Source organism: Schistocerca gregaria, chromosome 6 (assembly GCF_023897955.1).
Source record: "Schistocerca gregaria isolate iqSchGreg1 chromosome 6, iqSchGreg1.2, whole genome shotgun sequence".
In the NCBI taxonomy this organism is placed as follows: Eukaryota; Metazoa; Arthropoda; class Insecta; order Orthoptera; family Acrididae; genus Schistocerca; species Schistocerca gregaria.
This window is the reverse complement of record NC_064925.1, coordinates 353,013,083-353,034,996: the sequence shown is the minus strand read 5'-3', so window position 1 is coordinate 353,034,996 and position 21,914 is coordinate 353,013,083. Positions and strand designations below refer to the sequence as shown.

The following is a 21,914-nucleotide window of genomic DNA, read 5'->3' as shown; positions in this document are numbered from 1 at the left end:
TACAGAATCGCATCATCCCCAACGTGGCTGATAAACATCTGCTGGAACGTACGATGTTTATGCAGGTTGGCGCTCCACTCCATATTGCTAGACGCGTGAAAGATCTCTTGCGCGCGTCGCTTGGTGATTATGGTGTGCTCAGCTGCCACTTTCGTCATGCTTGGCCTCCCAGGTCTCCAGACCTCAGTCCTTGCGATTATTGGCTTTGGGGTTATCTGAAGTCGCAAGTGTATCCTGACCGACCGACACCTCTAGGGATGCTGAAAGACAGCATCAACGTCAGTGCCTCACCATAACTCCAGACATACTTTACAGCGCTGTTCACAACATTGTTCCTCGACTACACCTCTTGTTGAGTAATGATGGTGGACGTATAGAGCATATCCTGGAAAGAACATCATTTTTGCTTTGTCTTACTTTGTTATGCTAATTATTGCTATTCTGATCAGATGAAGCGCCATCTGTCGTACATTTTTTCAACGTTTGTATCTTTTTGGTTCTAATAAAACCCCATGTCATTCCTAGCATGTGTGTTAATTTGTACCTCTCTATATACATTAGACCGTGATTTATTCAGTTTTCAAATTTATACTGACTTTTTGATCACCCGGACTAGGGAAGTGATAGCTTTCTGCAGGGTGCTGTACGCAAAGAAAAGATATTCGTGACTGACCATAGACAGTTACATTGATAACTTGTAGAAAACTTGTTAGACGTTACAACAGACCTACTCCATAACCGTTTGAACATGCATCATATGAAAACAACTCTACCATGTAGCTGAACATGTCGTAACGACAAGTGAGATGCTGAGTAATTGTGTTTCGGCTTATTCGAACACTGCCGTAGACGAACAGCAAAGTGTACCACGACTTATCAGTTGCGACATTTTGAACATCCGTTGGTAGTATTTCTTGCCCAAGTGACGCGCTGTGGCATGTCACTTGTGAGCTACGTCTGTGTCCTGTCTACCTCATACCGAGGATGGTATGGCATATCACCTGTTTCTGTCAGAAGCATAGAATCGCTGAGTTACCTATTGCAATGTGGCCCACGTATTCGTAGTTCCAACCTGCGATATCAACAGTCACCTATGACATCATTATGAAGTGGCCCACGGCAATTACTTCTGGTAGCAGTCGGATTTCGGAGTCCAGGTATTCATGGCACAGCTTTCAAATGAAGGCTAGTGCTTGGGCGAACGTGAAGACGTATTGGCCTGTGATTGGCAGTCACATTCCCACAGCAGTCCAATACGATAGCCCAATCTTGTGAGTCCTATGGGGATGATTTTGCTGGCTGTTTTGCCCTGAAATTTCTTCCACTCTGCGAAGCTGCTTGTTCTCGCTGTAGCCAAGAAGACGTAGTGTTCCTGAATGCAGTTTCTGGGTATATTTAACAATTTGTTCTCCAAGTTAAAAGCCCGCATCTCGTGGTCGTGTAGTAGCGTTCTCGCTTCCCACGCCCCGATTCCTGGGTTCGATTCCCGGCGGGGTTAAGGATTTTCTCTGCCTCGTGATGGCTGGGTGATGTGTGATGTCCTTAGGTTAGTTAGGTTTAAGTAGTTCTAAGTTCTAGGGGACTGATGACCATAGATGTTAGGTCCCATAGTGCTCAGAGCCATTTCCAAGTTAACAGATAATCTATAAATTACGATGGCTACATCGTCTACATAGCAGAATTTCTGACATGCAAGTTGGCGTATAGCACATTTGGGAAATTAATTTTTGATTTCGCATTACGTCCTAGTATCGGCCCTAAATGTGACTTCCAGAAATGAATTTTTGATTTGGCATTACGTCTTAGTGATTAACTTATTAATACGATTGACTTATTAATATGTTCTTCATCATTTTTACAAGTTTTGTGCTAGGTATGCATTGTTTGATCATTGAGTAAGGCCTTCAAAAATCGTATTTCGCAATTAAACGGAAGCAGCTTCGCGAGATTGAAAGACATTTAACGACAACGAAGGTGTTGTTGTGATCGTGAATTCCGCAAAATCCAAACCCCCCAAATATAAACGCAAAATATATCTACTTAAGAAAAAAAGAAATACAGATAAAAATTTGCTCGACGCATTCGTAAGATACACAGCAATTGAGTTACACCGAGCAAATAAATAAGAGGCGGGAGGAAGAAATCCCACGTGTTCCGATAATACTCAAGAGAAAAAAAAAACCGGAGTAATCCTCTGAAAAACATAACCACTGACGCCGATATCCAGTACGATTTTGAAAATTTTTCTGTGTTCAAAAATTACGAATTACGAGGGCTATCCACAAAGTACATCACGTTTTGGAATTAAAAATAAATAAAGTATTGGTAATTTTTTTTTATTATGTACAGATGAAAGCCACACTTAAATACTACTTTTCTACATAGTTGCCATTTAAATTAAGGCACTTATCGTAGCTATGGACGAGCTTGACAATTCCTTCATCGTAAAATTAGGCCGCCTGCCCATTCAACCACGTGCTTACCTCTTTCGGGACAGAAAAGGAGTGATTTTTGTGGATTTCCTGGAAAGAGGTACTACAATAAACTCTCAAATGTATTACAAAACTCTGCACAACCTCATAAGAGCAATACAAAACAACCGCAGGGGAAAGTTGGGCTCAAAGATCTTGCTGATTCACGACATCGCCCGGGCCCACACGGCAAATTCCACTCGTGAAGTTCTCGAATCTTTTAACTGGGAGTTTTTTCCTCATCCTCCGTACAGTCCCGACCTGGCACCGAGCGACTTCCACTTATTCACAGCAATGAAGAAGTGGTTGGCTATGCAGCGTTTTGATGACGACGCACAGCTTCAAGAAGAGGTAACCACGTGGTTGAAAGCGCAGGCGGCCGAATTTTACGACGAAGGAATTTCCAAGCTCGTCCATGGCTACGATAAGTGCCTTAATATAAATGGCAACTATGTAGAAAAGTAGTGGCTCTGAGCACTATGGGACTTAACATCTGTGGTCATCAGCCCCCTAGAACTTAGAACTACTAAAACCTAACTAACTTAAGGACAGCACACAACACCCAGTCATCACGAGGCAGAGAAAATCCCTGACCCCGCCGGGAATCAAACCCGGGAACCCGGGCGTGGGAATTGAGAACGCTATCGCACGACCACGAGCTGCGGACTAGAAAAGTATAAATTAAGTGTGGCTTTAATCTGTATATAATAAAAAAATTCCAATACTTTATTCATTTTTATTTCCAAAACGTAATGTACTTTGTGGATAGCCCTCGTATACAGTTGACTATCGTTGACTAACGTCATTCAGCGGTTCCAACTACATCCTCAGCCCACTGACCATAGCTTTGGTTTAAGGTCTTAAAACTATCATGTAATAATACACGTGTTTTGCAATCTACACTGTTTTGTAATTAATCTGAGGTGACAAATTCCTTTTGCCCGGCGCATTACAGCAACTGACTGAAGAACTCGTTGGAAGTCCCTGTAAAAATACCGACCCATGCTGCCTGTATAGCCGTCCACAACTGCAAAAGGGTGCGTGTGGTGGAGTTTATACACGAATTGTCCTCTTGATTACATCTAAATGGTTCAAATGGCTCTGAGCACTAGGGGGCTTAACATCTCAGGTCATAAGTCACCTACAACTTAGAACTACTTAAACCTAAATAACCTCAGGACATCACACACATCCACGGCCGAGGCAGGATTCGAACCTGCGACAGTAGCGGTCGCGCTCTTCCAGACTGAAGTCCCTAGAACTGCTCGGCCACACCGGCCGGCTCGATTACATCTCATCATCAGCGTTCCATGTCGGGCGATCTGGGTGGCCAAATCTTTCGCTCCAACTGTCCACAATGTTCCTCAAACGAATTGCGAACGATTATCGCCCGGTGAAGTGACATATTGTCATCCATAAAAATCCCATCATTGTTTGGCAACATGAAGTCCACGAATGTCTGTATATAGTGTCCATGTGGAAGAACATAATCATTTCCAGTCATTGATCGGTTGAGTTGGACTAGAGGACGCATTCCTTTTCATGTAAACACAGCCCACACTATTACGGAGCCACCATCAGCTTGAACAGTGCCTTGCTGCCACACTCTAAGCCTACTATCAGTATTTAGCAAATGAAACCGGGGTTCATCTTGTCAGGCCACAGTTTTCCAACCGATAAAGCCACGAGCCCAGAAGAGGCGTTGTAGGCAATGTTGTGCGGTTAGCAAAGGCAGTCGTATCGGACGTCACCTGCCATAGCGCATTAATCCCAAATTTCGCCGCAGTTCCTAGCGGATAAATTTTTCGTACGTCCCACATTGATTTCTGCGGCTATTCACGCACTGTTGTTTGTCTAACTGACAACTGTATGCAAACGTCACTACTCTCAGTGGTGAAGGAAGTCTGTTACCACTGACAGCTCTACGTAAACGCCGCTGCTCTCAATTGTTAAGAGGAGACCGTCGGGATCTCTATCGCTCTGGTGAGAGGTGGCGCCTGAAATATGGTATTCTCGCCACACACTTGACACTGTAAATATCGGAATATCGAACTCCACCACTATCTCCGGAATGGAACGTCCCACCGGCTGGAGTGGCCGAGTGGTTCTAGGCGCTTCAGTCTGGAACCGCGCGACCGCTACGGTCGCAGGTTCGAATCCTGCGTCGGCCATGGATGTGTGTGATGTCCTTAGCTTAGTTACGTTTAAGTAGTTCTAAGTTCTAAGGGACTGATGACCTCCGCTGTTAATTCCCATAGTGCTCAGAGCCACTTGAACCATTTTTGGAGTGTCCCATGCGTCTAGCTCCACCGCGTTAGAAGCCCGTTAATTCCCTTCGTACGGCCATAATAGGTCGGAAACGTTTTAGCATGAATCATATGAGTTAAATGACTACTCCGCCAATGCACTGCCCTCTCACAATACATACTACCGCAATCTGTACACGCGCATTTAGCTATCCCGTTACTTTTGGCATCTCAGCGTATGACAGAAAATTACAGAACTCTCATTTGAATGTACAGTGTTTAGTAAATAAAACCCACATTGGTGATGCGTTTCAGAAAATAAAAACAAAGCTCGTGTGGCATTATGAAATACATATGAATAAAAACGTGAATATTCGTATGTTGCAAAACTTAAATCTCTGAAAGCTCTTCGATGGCTTGGAATTAAATGAAAAAAATAATACATAAATATATGTGTAAGACATAAAAAGTAAATTTTATTACCAAAAATCTCAAAAAGATCTCGTATATATGCGACACTCTAATGACCATTCGGACAGAGATACAAGGTTTATTTTTTAATGTGTATAATATATAAAGACGTATTTAACATGCTTTTACATGATACTTTAATGAATATTCCAACAGGCAGAGGCGAAATATTTATGACACCGGGCCAAATATCTCACGAAATAAGCACCAAACGAAAAAACTACAAAGAACGAAACTCGTCCAGCTTGAAGGAGGAAACCAGATGGCGCTACGGTTGGCCCGCTGGATGGCGCTGCCATAGGTTAAACGGATATCAACTGCGTTTTTTTAAAATAGGAACCCACATTTTTATTACATATTCGTGTAGTACGTAAAGGAAGAAGAAGATTTCAGTTGGACCACTTTTTTCACTTTGTTGTAGATGCCGCTGTAATAGTCGCAAACATATAAGTACGTGGTATCACGTAACATTCCGTCAGTGCGGACTGTATTTGCACCGTGATACATTACCCGTGTTCAAATGGACCGTTTAGCAATTGCGGAAAAGGTCGATATCGTGTTCATGTATGGCTAATGTGATCAAATTGCCCAACGGGCGTTTTCTATCTATGCAGCTCGGTATCCTGGACATCATCCAAGTGTCCGGACCGTTCGCCGGATAGTTAGGTTATTTAAGGAAAGAAGAAGTGTTCAGCCACATGTGAAACGTCAACCACGACCTGCAACAAATGATGATGCCCAAGTAGGTGTTTCAGCTGCTGTCGCAGCTAAGCCGCACATCAGTAGCAGACAAATTGCGCGAGAATCGGGAACCTCAAAAACGTCGGTGTTGAGAATGCTACATCAACATCGATTGCACCCGTACCATATTTCTATGCACCAGGAGTTGCATGGCGACGACTATGAACGTCGTGTACAGTTCTGCCACTGGGCAAGAGAGAAATTACGGGAGCCGGCAGGTGTGGCCGTGCGGTTCTAGGCGCCTCAGTTTGGAACCGCGTGACCGCTACGGTCGCAGGTTCGAATCCTGCCTCGGGTATGGATGTGTGTGATGTTCTTAGGTTGGTTAGGTTTAAGTAGTTCTAAGTTCTATCGGACTGATGACCACAGATGTTACGTCCCACAGTCCTCAGAGCCATTTGAATCATTTGAAATTACGGGACGATGACAGATTTTTTGCACACGTTCTATTTAGCAACGAAGCGTCATTCACCAACAGCGGTAACGTAAACCGTCATAATATGCGCTATTGGGCAAGGGTAAATCCACGATGGCTGCGACAAGTGGAACATAAGCGACGTTGGTGGATTAATGAATGGCGCAGCATTGTTGGAGGAAGGATAACTGGTCCCCATTTTATTGATGGCAATCTAAATGCTGCAAGGTATGCTGATGTCTCCAGATTTCTTTCTGTGGAGAAAGTTGATGGATATTTGACATCGTGATCCACCGACAACGCCTGTCAACATGCGTCAGTGCATTGTCAATGCATGTGCGAACTACCCGCTATTTTAATTTAAATACCTACCTGTTACCACCTGTTCGTCTAAAATATGTTTGTGACTATTACAGCGCCATCTTTCACTAAGCGAAAAAGTAGTCCAAATAAAACATGCATATATCTTTACGTACTACACGAATACGTAACAAAAAATATGGGTTCTTATTTTGAAAAACGCAGTTGATATCCGTTTGACCTATGGCAGCACCATCTAGCGGGCCAACCATAGCGCCACCTGGTTTGTCCCTTCAAGCTAGACATGTTTGGTTCTTTGTACTTTTTTCGTTTGACGCTTATTTCATGAGATATTTGGCCCGGTCACGATCATGTACAACCCTCTTAAAAGGGAAACGTTATTACAAAAAATCACATATACCCTTTACTAATTTACATCCTTTTTTGTGCTTTGCTGTAGTAAAAGTTCGAATTACCATGGGCTATAATTTTTTAAATATTTATAAATATTAAATGAATCTATAATATATAATGAGGAAATATTTTTACGAAAAATCTTGAGATCTTCTCGACCAATTTACTTCAAATTTCTACAAATTTCTATAACAAACTTTCGGACGGACATTGGCACTTACAGAGTGAAAATTATGGAACTAAATGAAGAAAACGTAAATTAGTTACAAACTACTCTTTGTTCAAAATGTAAACGACACCAGAGGCATTAGGATTTAGGTTATGCCTGCCATCATTTGTCATGATGGGGCGCAGACGAATACCGAAGTTGTGTATGACCGACTGTAGTGTCGGAACATCGATGCTGTCGTAAGCTCCTGAACAGCTGATTTCAGTTCAGCGATGGTTTTGGGCCTATTGCTGTACACCTTGTCTTTAATATAGCCCCACAAAAAGGAGACGCATGTGTTCAGATCCGGAGAATATGTGGGCCAATCGAGGACCATGCCAGTGGTGTCTGTGTACTTCAGAGCCATGATGCGGTCCCCAGATTGTTCCTCCGGAACATCAAACACCTTCCTCCTTCGATTTCGTCGAACTCTGTCTTGCATGAAACATAACTTGTCGAAATCAGGGTTACTTTCGATAATGGAGATGAAATCGTCTTCCAAAACTTTCATGTACCACTCGGTAGTCAACGTGGCATCGAGGAATATCGTAACAGTTATTCTGTGACTGTATATTGCACATCACATGCACTTGTTGTAGCTGGGATTCGCAGTCTTAAGACATCTTTTTGAAGGACATCATCTTTAAGCCAGTGACTGTTATAAATTTTTATTACAATATTGCAATTTCGGCCTTAGGCCATTATCAAGTGCTGATTTTATGACTTTAAGCCATGTCACCGGTTGAGTGTGAAGATACTTCTCGATCGCGAAATGCGGATTCTCAGTCCCACAAATGCGCCAATTTTGCGAACTGAGGAACTCATGCAGAGATGAACGTGGGCTTCATTGTTCGACCAAACCTTACAGCGCATACTAATTCAACGCTCTGAGCACTACGGGACTTAAATTCTGAGGTCATCAGTCCCCTAGAACATAGAACTACTTAAACCTAACATACGTACTTAAACCTAACTAACCTAAGGACATCACACATATCCATGCCCGAGGCAGGATTCGAACCTGCAAACGTAGCGGTCGCGCGAATCGAGACTGTAGCGCCTAGAACCGCTCGGCCACCTCGGCCGGCGCATGCTAATTCACACCATGCCTCGCTGCCTATCCTGCAGTTTGAACGTCTGACCGGAAACCGTTCAGAAGTAATGACAATATTATTTCCAATATTTCAGTAATTGTCACCCTCCCCCCTGCGGGTTCGGGGGTAAGAATAAACCCGCGGTATTCCTGCCTGTCGTAAGAGGCGACTAAAAGGAGTCTCAACCTTTTCGGCTTTATATGATGGTCCCCTCTCGGGTTTGACCTCCATCTTTCTAAATTGTTCCGAAGAGCGAGCCAATTGGCGAAGGGCGCCTTACATGGTGCACTGTATCTGCCGTGCATTGAGACCTTTAGCCGGTTTTCTCGTCGTTGCAATGGTGTCCCGCTCGTTTTCCATCTCTTGGGCGAGGATACGTACCTGGGTGCGATTACCACTCTGCACTGTGCAGTGTTGCTTTTCGCTGCGACGACGACCTCATACATTTTTGCACCTAAGATCCAGCACGGTAGCCAGTCCGTTGTGGTGGGGCCGCCATGTACCCTGTTGGTTGTAGCCCCCTGACAACATACAGATCTCTCTGCTGATGCCTGCGCCGTTTACTCCCCATGTATGCCAAGGAGTAGATGCCCATCTCCCTGTGGCATCAGGACTCCCGGCAATAGCCATCCTGCCAGGTGGCTCTTGCTGTGGCTGGGTGGCGCCCATGGGGAGGGCCCTTGGTTGGAGTAGGTGGCATCAGGGCGGATGTCCCGCAATGAAGCGTGGTACATCATCTCTTGCTGGTGGCCAGCCACCAGTAGTCTCTAAGCGTTCGAGGGCTCATTTTAAAGCTACCGTTTATGACCCCAAATCGTTCCCATCCCTGGCCACACCATGGGAGGAACGAAAGGCAATGAATGATTGTGACATGTATTCACCCAGGTATCTCGTCTGTATCAGAGCTGATTGGGAATCCTTTGTATCCATGAAGCCTCAGTTCTTTGTATAGCATTTGGAGGTCAAGTTTGGGGAGGTGGAGGGCTTGTCTAAAATGCGCTCTGGGTCAGTTTTGATAAAAACAGCATCCTCCGCCCAGTCACGCAGGTTGCTTGCTTGTGACAAGTTGGGGGATGTTAACGTTACCATCACACAGCATAAGAGTTTAAATATGGTCCAGGGTGTTATTTTCCATAGGGACCTACTTATGCAGTCTGATGACGAGCTGCGCGCCAACTTAGAGAGTAGAGGTGTTCATTTCGTCCGGCGCGTTAATCGGGATCCGAGGGACAATCAGGTTGCTACCAGTGCCTTCATCTTGGCCTTCGAGGGCGATACATTACCGGAGAAGGTCAAGGTGATGGTCTACCGTTGTGATGTCAAGCGCTATATACCTCCACCGATGCGGTGCTTTAAGTGCTGGAAGTTTGGCCATATGTCTTCCCGCTGTACTTCCAGCCTCACAAGTCGAGATTGCGGACGCCCATCTCATACCGATACTCCATGTGCTCCGCCTCCCATCTGTGTCAACTGTCGAGAGCCTCATTCACCTTGCTCGCCAGACTGCAGGATCTTACAGAAAGAACCGACTGACTTACACAGAGGCTAAGCGGAAATTTGAACGGCTACATCCCGTGGGCATGATGTCATCTTAAGCCTCCACTGTCACTCTTGCTCCAGCTCCTTTAGCTGCACCACCGACAGTCAGCTCTCAGCGTCAGAGGACCTCACCTGCCCCCTTGACGATGGGGGCCCCTTCTCTTGCTGTTGCTCCCACACCATCTACCTCGGGAGCAGCACCCACTAAACCACTGGGGACACAACTCCCCACTTCTAAGCCGGAGAAGCGTAAGTCTTCTTCGGCTTCTCTTACTCGGAAGGGATCCCTTGGGTCACTCCCTTCCCAGGTTCCTACCAGCGGCACAGCAGACACCAACCAGTGGCTGAAGAAGCCACAGGTCGCCTCGTAAGACCAACGCACCTGCGATGGCTCCTACTCCACCGCTACCTACAAGCTCTGCGTCTGAGGATGAGGTGGAGATTCTTGCGTCCGCTGAGGACCTCGATCTCGCCGGTCCCTCAGACTCAATGAATAGCACTTGCACAGGTGCTCCATCGGAGGCAGCAGGTGACCCAGCAGCGTAATCAGCCTTCCCAGTCCCGTCACGCCTTTCTCAGCCATGGACAACACCATCCTCCAGTGGAACTGCAGCGGTTTCTTCCACCATCTAGCTGAGCTCCGCCAACTTATCAGCCTTCACCCTTTCCTCTGCATTGCTTTGCAGGGAACTTGGTTTCCGGCAATGTGAACCCCCACCCTCCGTGGCTATTGGGGTTATTATAAGAACCGGGCAGCTTATGAAAGGGTGTATGGTGGCGTCTGCATATATGTCCGGAACTCTCTTCACAGCGAGTCTGTCCCTCTCCAAACACTTTTAGAGGCTGTCGTTGTTCGGGTGTGGACGCCACAGGCTGTTACCGTCTGCAGTCTTTACCATCCACCGGATGGTGATGTCGCGCAGCATGTCCTGGCTGCTCTGCTAGCCCAATTGCCGCCGCCTTTCTTGTTACTGGGCGACTTTATCGTCCATAACCATCTGTGGGGTGGGTCAGTGGCAACAGGTCGAGGTGCCGTCGTTGAGCATTTATTGGCGCAGCTCGATCTCTCGATATTAAATGATGGTGCCTTCACACACTTCAGTGTGGCGCATGGCACATACTCCGCCATTGACCTTTCGATCTGTAGCCCTAGCCTCTTACCGTCTGTCCAATGGAGAGTGCATGACGATCTGTGTGGTAGTGACCACTTTCCGATCTTTCCGTCACTGCCACAGCGTCAATCTTGTGGGTCCCCTAGCAGATGGGCTCTGAATAAGGCTGACTGGGACTTGTTCTCCTCCACTGCCGCTATTGAGCCTCTCTCTAACGATGACATTGATGCAGTGGTTCAATCGGTCACCACCGGCGTCATTACTGCCGCCGAATCTGCCATTCCCCGTTCTTCTGGGTCCCCTCGGCGGCGGACTGTGCCTTGGTGGTCGCCTGAGATCGCTGAAGCGATTAAACCTCGCCGGCGGGCGCTCCAGCATCACAAGCTATATCCGTCAATGACACACCTTATCGCCTTCAAACGGCTACGTGCGCGAGCCCGCCGCATTATCCGCCAACGCAAGCAGGAGTGCTGGGAGCGGTATGTGTCCACCATTGGCCTCCATGTCACTCCATCGCAGGTCTGGGCCAAGATTCGGCGCCTCTATGGCTATCGGACCCCTGTCAGCGTCCCTGCGCTCTCACTGAATGTAGCAGTTTGTACTGACTCCGAAGTCATTACTAACCGCTTGGCAGAGCACTTTGCCCAGAATTCCGCCTCTGCCAACTACCCCTTGGCTTCCGCTCCATTAAAGAGCGGATAGAATGTCGGAGTCTTTCTTTTCGCACCCACCATCCTGAACTGTACAATGAGTGAGTGGGAATTTCGCTTGTCCTGATACTGCTCCTGGGTCAGATAGCATCCACTCTCAGATGCTGAAACACCTTTCAGTGGACTGCCAGCGACGCCTCCTCGACCTTTAGAACCGCATTTGGGTCGAGGGTGAGTTTCCGTCGCCATGGCGGGAAAGTCATGTTGTCCCCATTCTGAAACCGGGGAAGGACCCTTTAGAGGCGGACAGCTACCGTCGCATTAGCCTCACCAACGTTCTTTGCGAGTTGCTTGAACGGATGGTGAGCCGGCGCTTGAATAGGGTACTGGAGTCTCGGAGCCTTCTGGCTCCGTCTCAGGGTGGGTTCCATAAAGGCCGCTCCGCCGCCGACAATCTGGTGAGCCTGGAGTCGGCCATGCGTACTGGCTTTGCCCGCCGTCAGCATCTGGTCGCTGTCTTTTTCGACATGCGGAAGGCGTATGATACGACATTGCGTCATCACATCCTTTCTACGCTTAATGGATGGGGTCTTCGGGCCCTCTGCCGATTTATATCCGCAATTTTCTATCGTATAGTACCTTCCGCGTGCACGTCGCGGCCTCGTATAGTTCCTCACAAGTCCAGGAGAACGGTGTGACACAGGGTTCTGTTCTAAGTGTCTCTTTTTAATAGCCAACAACGGGCTCGCTGCGGAGGTGGGAAATTCTGTCTCCGTTTCCCTGTATGCTGACGACTTCTGCCTTTACTACCGCTGTATTGGCATTGCAGCTGCTTAACTTCAGCTACAGGGCTCAATCCGCAAGGCGCAGTCTTGGGCTGTAGCGCATGGTTTTCAGTTTTCGGCAGCCTAGACCTGCGTTATGCATTTCTGCCGGCGACGCACTGTTCACCCGGAGCCGCGGCTTTATCTCGACGGCCAGCTTCTTACAGTGGTGGAGTCACACAGGTTTTTGGGGGTGGTTTTTGATGCCCGGTTGACTTGGCTGCCTCATATTCGGCAGCTTAAACCGGCGTGTTGGCGGCATCTAAATGCTCTGCGATGCCTGCGCCACATCAGGTGGAGCGACTACCGATCTACTCTCCTACGGCTTTACCAGGCGTTAATCCAGTTGTGTCTGGACTGCGGGAGTCTGGCTTATGGCTCAGCTTCCCCATCTGCGTCTAGGGTGCTGGACCCAATCCTCCAGAGCGGGATACGCCTTGCCACTGGTGCCTTCCGAACCAGCCCTGTGGACAGCATACTTGTGGAGGCAGGTGTCCATCCACTGCGGTTACGACGCCAACAATTACTGGCTGCTTATGCTGCCCATGTCTTTAGCTTGCCCGGGCATCCAAATTATCGTGTCCTCTTCACGCAGTCAGTCGTTCATCTGCCAGAACGTCTGCCTCGGTTGGGTTGTCCGATCGCCGTACATGTCAAACAGCATATTTCCTGGCTTGGGTATATCAATGTTCCACCTCCTTTCCGGACCCCTCTGCGTACACCCCCGTGGTGTGTGCCTCGCCCTTGCTTTCGGCTCGACTTGGCACATGCCCGAAGGACTTAGTCCCTCCGGAGGCCTTCCGACGCCGCTTTTATTCCATCCTGGCCACGTATCAGGGCTCTGGCGTTGTCTACACCGACGGATCGATGGTTGCTGGTCGTGTCGGTTATGCACTAACTCTAGGGGACCATTCTGAACAACGTTCGTTGCCGGCTGGCTGCAGTGTTTATACTGCTGAGCTGGTCGCCATCTTTCGTGCCCTAGAGTATATCCGCTCCTGCTCAGGTGAGTCCTTCGTTCTGTACCGATTCCCTGAGCGGTTTACGAGCTCTCGACCAGTGTTTCCCTCGTTCTCGTCTGGTGTTGGCTATCCAGGAGTCCCTGCATACTCTCGCCCGTAGCGAAACCCCAGGCCATGTTGGTATACCTGGCAATGAAACTGTTGACCGCCTGGCGAAAGAGGCCACCAGTGCACCATCTCTGGAGATTGGCCTCCCGGCGACTGATTTGCGAGCGCTATTAGGCCGCAAAGTTTTCGGTTTATGGGACACTGATTGGCGCAACCTGCCCGTGCCAAACAAACTCCACCTTATCAAGGCGACGACGACTGTGTGGCGGTCATCCATGCGAGCTAACCGCAGGGACTCAGTCGTCCTTTGTCGGCTCCGCATTGGCCACACCCGACTGACTCACAGTTATTTACTGTGTCGTGAGGATCCCCCTCTTTATCTTTGTGGGGCGTCCTTGACGGTGGTCCATATTTTGTCGGAGTGCACTCTTTTAACCGTGCTCAGGCAGACTTTTGGGCTGCCTGACACGCTCTCTGCTCTGTTATCAGATGACTCTGCCATGGTGGACTTGGTTTTGCGTTTTATTCGGGCAGGGGGATTTTATCGCTTAATGTAAGTGTGTGTTTTTGTGTAGATTCTGGCCTATGGCCTACGATTTGTCTGATTTTTTTCCATGTGTTTCTCGGCGGTTGGCTTTTCCCTTTTTGTTTGTATCGTCGGCCAACCACCGTCTCCCTCTGTGTGATTTTAGTTCATCTTCTCTGGTCTTTGTCTGCTTTCTCTTGTTCTGTGTCGTCTGTCTTATCGTCTGTTGATCGTTTTTAATCTCTGTGGGTGTTTTTAGTATTTGGAATAAGGGACCGATGACCGTAGCAGTCTGGTCCCTTTAACCCCCACAAACCAACCAATTGTCACCCTGTATTTTTGTAGTTGACAATTTTCTCAGGGAACAGGGAAGTTATGATTAGAATTAGTGTATGGAATCTGATTTGCAATAACGATAAACAAACCGCAGGGTCATAGAAAGGTAAAGAGGTGTCAAATAGAGTGAGTGGGGGGTGATTGGTGTGAAAGGAAATTTGCGTAGGGAGAGAATTGAAAGAGATTAGGGTAGTCTCATTTCTCATACACATTTAAGAATAGCGAAACTTCGACGGGTTCGCTGGTTATCAGCATAATAATGTCTGCAGTTAACCGTGAGCCGGTGGTGTGGCTGATGTAGTGAGAATAGCGCGCGCCGTACGTGTGCCTTGCAGCTGACGGCGGAGCTGTTCCCGGCGGGCACGTCGGTGCGGCACCTGCAGATCTCGCAGTCGGCGCTGCGCGACATCGGCGAGGACGCGCTGGCGGCGGTGCGCGCCTCCCTGGAGTCGCTGAGCGTCATCTCGGGCCGGCTGGCGCAGGTGCCGCAGAAGGCGCTGTCCGGGCTGACGCGCCTGCGCTCTCTCGACCTCGAGGCCAACGAAGTGGCCGACCTAACCAGCTACTCCTTCTACGGGCTGTCGCTCGTCAAGCTCAACCTCAAGGGCAACGTCGTCGAGAAGATCTCCGAGTACGCTTTCGCCGGACTCGAAGCCACGCTCACCGAGCTCGACCTCGCCGAGAACAAGCTCAAGGTGACTATTTACGGTGTATTCAGAATGTATTAAAGAACTGAACCTGCAATGGGGGTAAACGAATTGTAAACCTCAGAAATTTTGCATTTCTGTAGATCTGGAAAGGTCTGCAACTGATGTATTTGAGGTAAAAGCACTACCAGAACCACATCAAGGGGTTTTCATTTCATTCCACCTAGTTTCACAAAGCTTCAATTCTTATTCAGATTCAGAGAAAAAGTACCAGTGTTATGTTTTCTATCTGCTGGATGCATGGCACATTCTTCTTGTGGCTTACCGCAAAATGCTAACTACAGGTCAGTTGAAGCCTCCAGGCAGATTAAAACTGTGTGCCGGACCGAGACTCGAGCTAGGGACCATTTGCCTTTCGCCTACAAGTGCTCTACAGATCAGTTGTTTAATTTTTAGCTGAACAGTTACCGTTCGAGTTGGCGCAGTGGTTAACACACTGGACTCGCATTCTGGAGGACGACGGTTCTAACCGACGTCTGGCCATGCTGATTTAGGTATCCCGTAATTTCCCTGCATCGCTTCAGACAAATGGCCAGATGGTTCCTTTGAAAAGGCACAGCCAACTTCCTTTCCTAATCCGATGCCAAGGATCACCGATGACCTCGCTATTTATCAGCCAACGAACCTGCTGCACATTTATGAATTACGTTGCTGGTGCTGGAACTTCATGAAAAATTAAAACGATGATCTAGAGTGGGACATGCATTACGTGGGTAAAGATGTTATGACAGAGCTATTCATGTACTTCTGCTAATACTGGGAAATGTTCTAACAGAAACGAATCTATGATTGTAAGTCTTGAGATGCGACAATTCGAAGCCAATAAGATTATACTGAGAGGCACCCACATGCCTTGCTCATAACGTGGCATCAAGCCGTCAGGCCTGCAAGCGAGCCAAGCGAGCGGATTCACTCTTATTTATCGAGTAACAAGAGCTCTAGTACTCACAATTAAGTTACAAAATTATTATCCTGTTTGAACATTACGCAACGGAAACCGATAACGCACGTCTGACTATTAGTAATTTACACAACTCTGACTGTTCACTACGCACTGGCAATACCACATTTTCTTTCTTACCCAACGGCTTTGATCAACAAGTGGCCATCTCACTGAATATGAATGGCGCACACATTATAAATTCTGGATATCATGACAACATATTATTCGAAGGAAAAGGCCACCAATTTTTCCTTTTCACTGTCTTTCTCATTCCGATAAATTCTACAACCTAAACACACCATTACATTTTCTACAACAATTACACATGAGAAACTCCGCCCAGTGGGTATGGCTTTACATTGGTAATTCTCTATTTTATGGTCTCGTAATTATCTAACACTACAGTTCACTTTCTGTATAGGATGGTGGATCTTTTCCTATATCTCACACTTCGACTCTAAAACCCATCATCACGAAAATATCCTCCAGACCGAGCGGTAAAAAAGGAACATGCATAACCCACTACCTCTCAACTTATCTTGCTACTCTCCCATGCAAACCACACATACTTAAATTACATGAAATACACCACACTGGCAACATGGAATACAAGACAAGGAATAGTCACAACGTTGTAATCACATCACTTTCAGTTTTCCCACTTCAATTAGAATTCATCCTAGTTTCACACGACACTGCCCCACTTCGTAGCTTTTCTTTCCTACTATGAACTCTGGAGGATATATGCACGTCTTCCTGTGCAATGCAAGCCAAGTTCCTGAAATAGAGAAATTATTATTCCAAACTACTCTTAAGTATTCCACATGCATACCATTCTCTCCACACTTTGGTCTTTACGGAGAACACGTAAGACAGGTCTTACCAACAAAAGATTCACAGCTAGAGTGCTGAAACATGGCCGTTCTTCAGGTTATCTCGCACCTCTGTCGACGTGGGGGAGCACCTTGCTACTACCGTATTGGTCAGCCACATTTCAGGCGCTCAAATCTCAGGTAAATTTCCATTCTTCCCTACACTCGTATCCAGCTTCGGTGTATTAAGTGAAATTGAGTTATTACTACAAAAAGTATTTTGTTCTGACAAGAATAACGAAGAATGTTGTACCTATTTTCAATGTCGGGCGGTACTGTACCCTTTCAACACCTTCATTTATAGCTACAGCTTCTTCTAAGCATATACTCAGTTTGCCACCATAAATTGGCTCTGAGAACTTTGGGACTTAACATCTGAGGTCAACAGTCCCCTAGACTTAGAACTACTTAAACCTAACTAACCTAAGGACATCACACACATCCATGCGCGAGGCACGATTCGAACCTGCGGCCGTATCCTTCGCGCGGTTCCAAACTGAAGTGCCTAGAACCGCTCGGGCACTACCACCATAAAGTACACAACTGTGAGTGTGTATCAATATTCGGCAGTTTCCTTTCATATTCCATCCCCAAAATCTGCGAGAGAAATCATTGTATACGTCTTCTATTCCGATAATCACTACAAAAAGTATATTGTAGGGACAGCACGACAGTAACACTGGCTTCGTCGAGTACAGGTTCTTTAAATTTAGCCAACAAGTTCGCAACCAGCAAAACTCCTGGTAAAATCTCTCAGCATTTCTCGTGCACTGCCTTATGGACTGTACTGACCTAATTAGATTTTTGCAGTGCTTCTGAGATTTTTCCGATGTCATGGATACTTGATAAGTACATCACTTTAAAATTGAACACACTAACATCTGGTACGTGATTTCTTAGTAGACAGTTTATTGTTTCCCAGAGCTCTTCCAACAAGTCTAAAGTAACAATTAGCCATCCCTGATATTGATTTTATGTGTTAGTTCCCATTTCCACAGCCCAGATCTTCAAATATTATGATTTAGGTCAAATCGTCGAATAGCTCACTGCAAAAGCATTATATTGTTCAGAACACTGAAAGAGTCTTTTGTATGTATGGCTCCACGTGCTGTGAATTTCTTGGTAGAAATCATTAAAACCTACTCAGCAAAATGTACTACTTTAATGAACACAGGAAGACTATAGTTTAACACCCCATCATGTTTCCTCAGGCACTACCTTTCTTTCTAAGTCACTACGTTTGCTACAACTGCCATATATGTAATCGTATGCTCTGCCGGTGCAAGAACACAGGATAGCCGTAATCGTTTCTTACGTTTCCTTAATAATTCTGTTAACTATCAACATTACGACCAAATCTGCGTAGCCACAGGAATCTCCTCAACTGTTTTGAGTTTGTCTTTTGACGATGCAACGATGGCTCCATTACATTAGGACATGTTTCAAACAGATTTGAAGATGGCCATCGCCGACCGAAACCGGTACTCTGAAGTCGTAACAAGTTCATTACCATCGACAGGAGAAAAGATATTTATTCTACACTTTCTGGATCACTGTTCGATTCGCGACCTTTTCACAGCTTGAGAAACTCGCGGCTATGTGAAGAACTTAAAACGATAGAATTGGACATGCTTGATCGGCTTTGCAACTAACTTTTAAGGACTTGGCGAAGGATATGTGGTGTTGACATTCTAGTATTACACAGGGTGATTTATCGAAGTCTACGCAAAGGAAAACGACCTACAGATAATGCTGAAAGAAACGGAAATGCTATGTGCTACGTTTCGAGAAACTAATGTTTACAGTGCTATCGCTTTTTTCTGCAGCTCACAAACATCAGTTCCGAAGAATATAAAACTAACTCATAAGTAAAATAATCACATTATATCGATTTGATGGAACTGATTGGTGAACACGAAACACGTTGGTTGAAAAATAAACAAAACATTTGAGCACTGAACTAACGAGTGAAACACTTAAGTGTGAAAAGACCACACTTCCTCTGACCCCGCCACGGAGAACTCCTTGCCAAACGTGGTATTACTAATGTGGCATACTTTTACTTCTATGTATCCAATGACTACTGCCAACACGAATAACGATTAAGCCCAACCCCCTCCCCAACCCCCCAGCCATCCTCCCGCCTATTAGCTATCTTTGGTCACAGGAGATAGCTGAATGTCATTCTTGCTGTGGCTGTGCCATATTGTAATGTTTTGTGGTTCCTGGCTGATATGATGGGTGGGTCGCCAGTTTCCTCTCACTACAACTCATAATCTAAACGTGGTTAAAATACACTTTATTAAGGGAACCAGTTGAGTACTTATTTCAGTGATGTCCAGTCTGTAGTTGGGTGGTTAACAGCAGTCAAATAACATGTCTTAATTCTTGAATCTTGTCCGTCTCCATATCACAACGTTCTCTCACAGCTAGCTAAGGTGCGAGGTGACGACTATCGCCGTGGAAGACCAGAGCACAGTGCGAAGTGCTGAGGTGCAACATACTGAGGTACTGAGATTGAGGGCTAGAGACAGCCAGGTCGGCGGCGGCGGCCTATATGTACGCTGCCCAGGCGGCCTTATCGGCTCTTAGCCTTGGGGGCGTGGTTTGGTCTTCTCTTGTCATAGGCGCGCGTAGTTCAGCGACTGCTGTACAATGTTTCCCAGTGCCGACCGGAGTGCTGGCGAAGGCTTACGCCAGTACAGTCCCCATCAGAGTTAGTCACATTGATTTAATTTTAATATCGAAAACCATAAAAGTATTTAATTAATTTTATTTGTTTTTATTTTTTGCAGATACACGTCTGCAGTCCTCCTACATACAGAGATCACCGATCGATAGTACAGTAGCACTTCGCTAGAGGAGACAAAACAAAATGAGGCATCCCATTTTTAAAGAGGAATGTCGTGTGGTAATTCGCTTTCAGCAGCAGTGGAAATGTAGCAACTGTGTCCCGCCAATCCAAACGGCTAAATGAGTCATATTATTCAGTCTATCACAGCTGCAATTTCCGCTGCTGCCGAAAACAAATTAACAAACAACGCTCCACTTTATAAACCGGATACACTACGTTTTTAGCTGTCATATAGGCGTGCTATATTACTGTGTCGCGGGGCTTTCTAGGCGTCCAGGACTGCAGACGTGTAGGGGAAGAGAGGTGAATGTGGATCACATAGGACAAAATTGGTATAAAACTTTGTTTTTTGTTTTTCAATATGATATAATAGCTTGAAACCTTTGCTTGAACATTTGCTTTAGTGTCAACGATGAAAAAAATGTTTTCTAACTAACGCAAAACAAGCAAGAAAAGATTTCGAAGACTTGCAATTGTAGAAGTTAAATTTTTTCGGTAGTATGGGCCATGAAGCAAAAAATAGAATTTCAAATAAAAGAGGTATATTATTGTTCACATAGAAGTTAATCTCTTTATATATCGGAAGTACAAGACAATACAAGGTTAAAAAAACTCGATCTGTGATCGACTGAATGAAAGGTTAAAAAACTTTCAACCTGCGATAGATTGAACCTGGCACGACACATTAAATTTATGGACCCTGTTTTTTATAAGTTTTGATAGAAATTTCTTTTCTCTGTTAAATCTTCGCTGCAGTTCAAAATGTTCTGTCAATTCGTAGGACAGTTTTTGAAATTTAGTCTTATTCGATCGACACTGCTACTAAAACACGGCGAAACGTAAACCGGTTTGATTGGGTGGAATTTCAATATTTTGATAAAGTCTACATTAGACTACTAAAATATCAGAACTTTTCGTATGTGACTGTCTACAGCTGTTAGGTATTTTGAAAGAAGGAAGTCTGCACCATCAGCCGTACAACTGTGTTCTCTACCGCCTTCGACAATTACAACCTTCTACAAACGAGAAAAACAGTGTACTTGAACGAATATAAAATAAATTTTCGTCCAATAGTGTCTTGTTTCTTCACTAGGCAGTGCCACAAGTCCCTCCAAAAAATCGTTGCAAAACACACACAAATGTCATATTAACTAATGTAAATCCGCCTGATGATTGAGGTTTAAACCTTTGAAACGCGTCGTGGAAATAAATAAGGCGGTGACTGATAACAGTAAACTTGTGTTTTCATTTAATGCCAATAACGGTCACGGTAAATTCTAACCTAAAATGTCCGCATTTAAAATATGACCGAACCAAACGCAAAACATGCATAACTGTCTTAATAGTCTCTCTTAACACAGTTCATAAAAACTTAACTGCACCTTTTAACGTTATAACTTGTCAATTGTTGAGTCTGGAGTTACCACCAAGTGTACATTACCATAATTGTGCCAAGGCACAGAAAGCTTATATGGACTGTGTGAAGACAAGCTATTATTACAGTTATGTATGTTCTACATTTCATTGCGTGATATTTGGAGAAGATGTATTTTTGATCAAGTGATGTACACTGCTTTCTTCCTATGAAGATGATTGTAATAATTGAAACCGATAGAGAATAAACATAGAAGTGTACAGCTGATGGCACAAACATACTTTCTTCAAAATAATTAAATATTATTTCTTGTATGATGTACTACTTTCTACTTTTAAAAGTATAACCCGATGCAGAAAATTACACCGTTCACCAGATTCGACACGTAAAGACGAATAAAAGCTACTCCATACACAAATCCAACAGCTACATTACTCCAGTTCTAGCAAATGTCGGTGAGATGACTAGGCTTTATTCTTAGCACGGCATGCGTTCGCTATTTCGCAGCAAACCCGAGTAACGCCAAGTGGTCCATATTATGCGCCTGTCCATACTAACAGGACCCCTTACCAATAAATTGACAAAAATGTGTTAAGAACATCTTTTCGAGGTGATAATTAAGGCTTAATTATTACCCCTCGTATAAACAAACGCTTAGACACCAATTATTGTTTAAACAACAGCATTACATTTAATATCAACAACAGTCATGGTACAGCCTAACCTAAAATGTTCGCATTTAATGT

General features: G+C 45.6%; 1 protein-coding gene across 1 annotated transcript in view; it reads left to right on the top strand.

Annotated features, from left to right (window-relative positions):
• Nucleotides 1–21,914, top strand: part of LOC126278882 (protein artichoke) — a 513,902-nt gene that overhangs the window by 337,678 nt on the left and 154,310 nt on the right. Inside the window, exon 3 of the mRNA XM_049979157.1 lies at nucleotides 14,753–15,112. Coding sequence (XP_049835114.1) covers nucleotides 14,753–15,112 — 360 coding nt within the window. The remainder of the gene's footprint in view (nucleotides 1–14,752; nucleotides 15,113–21,914) is intronic.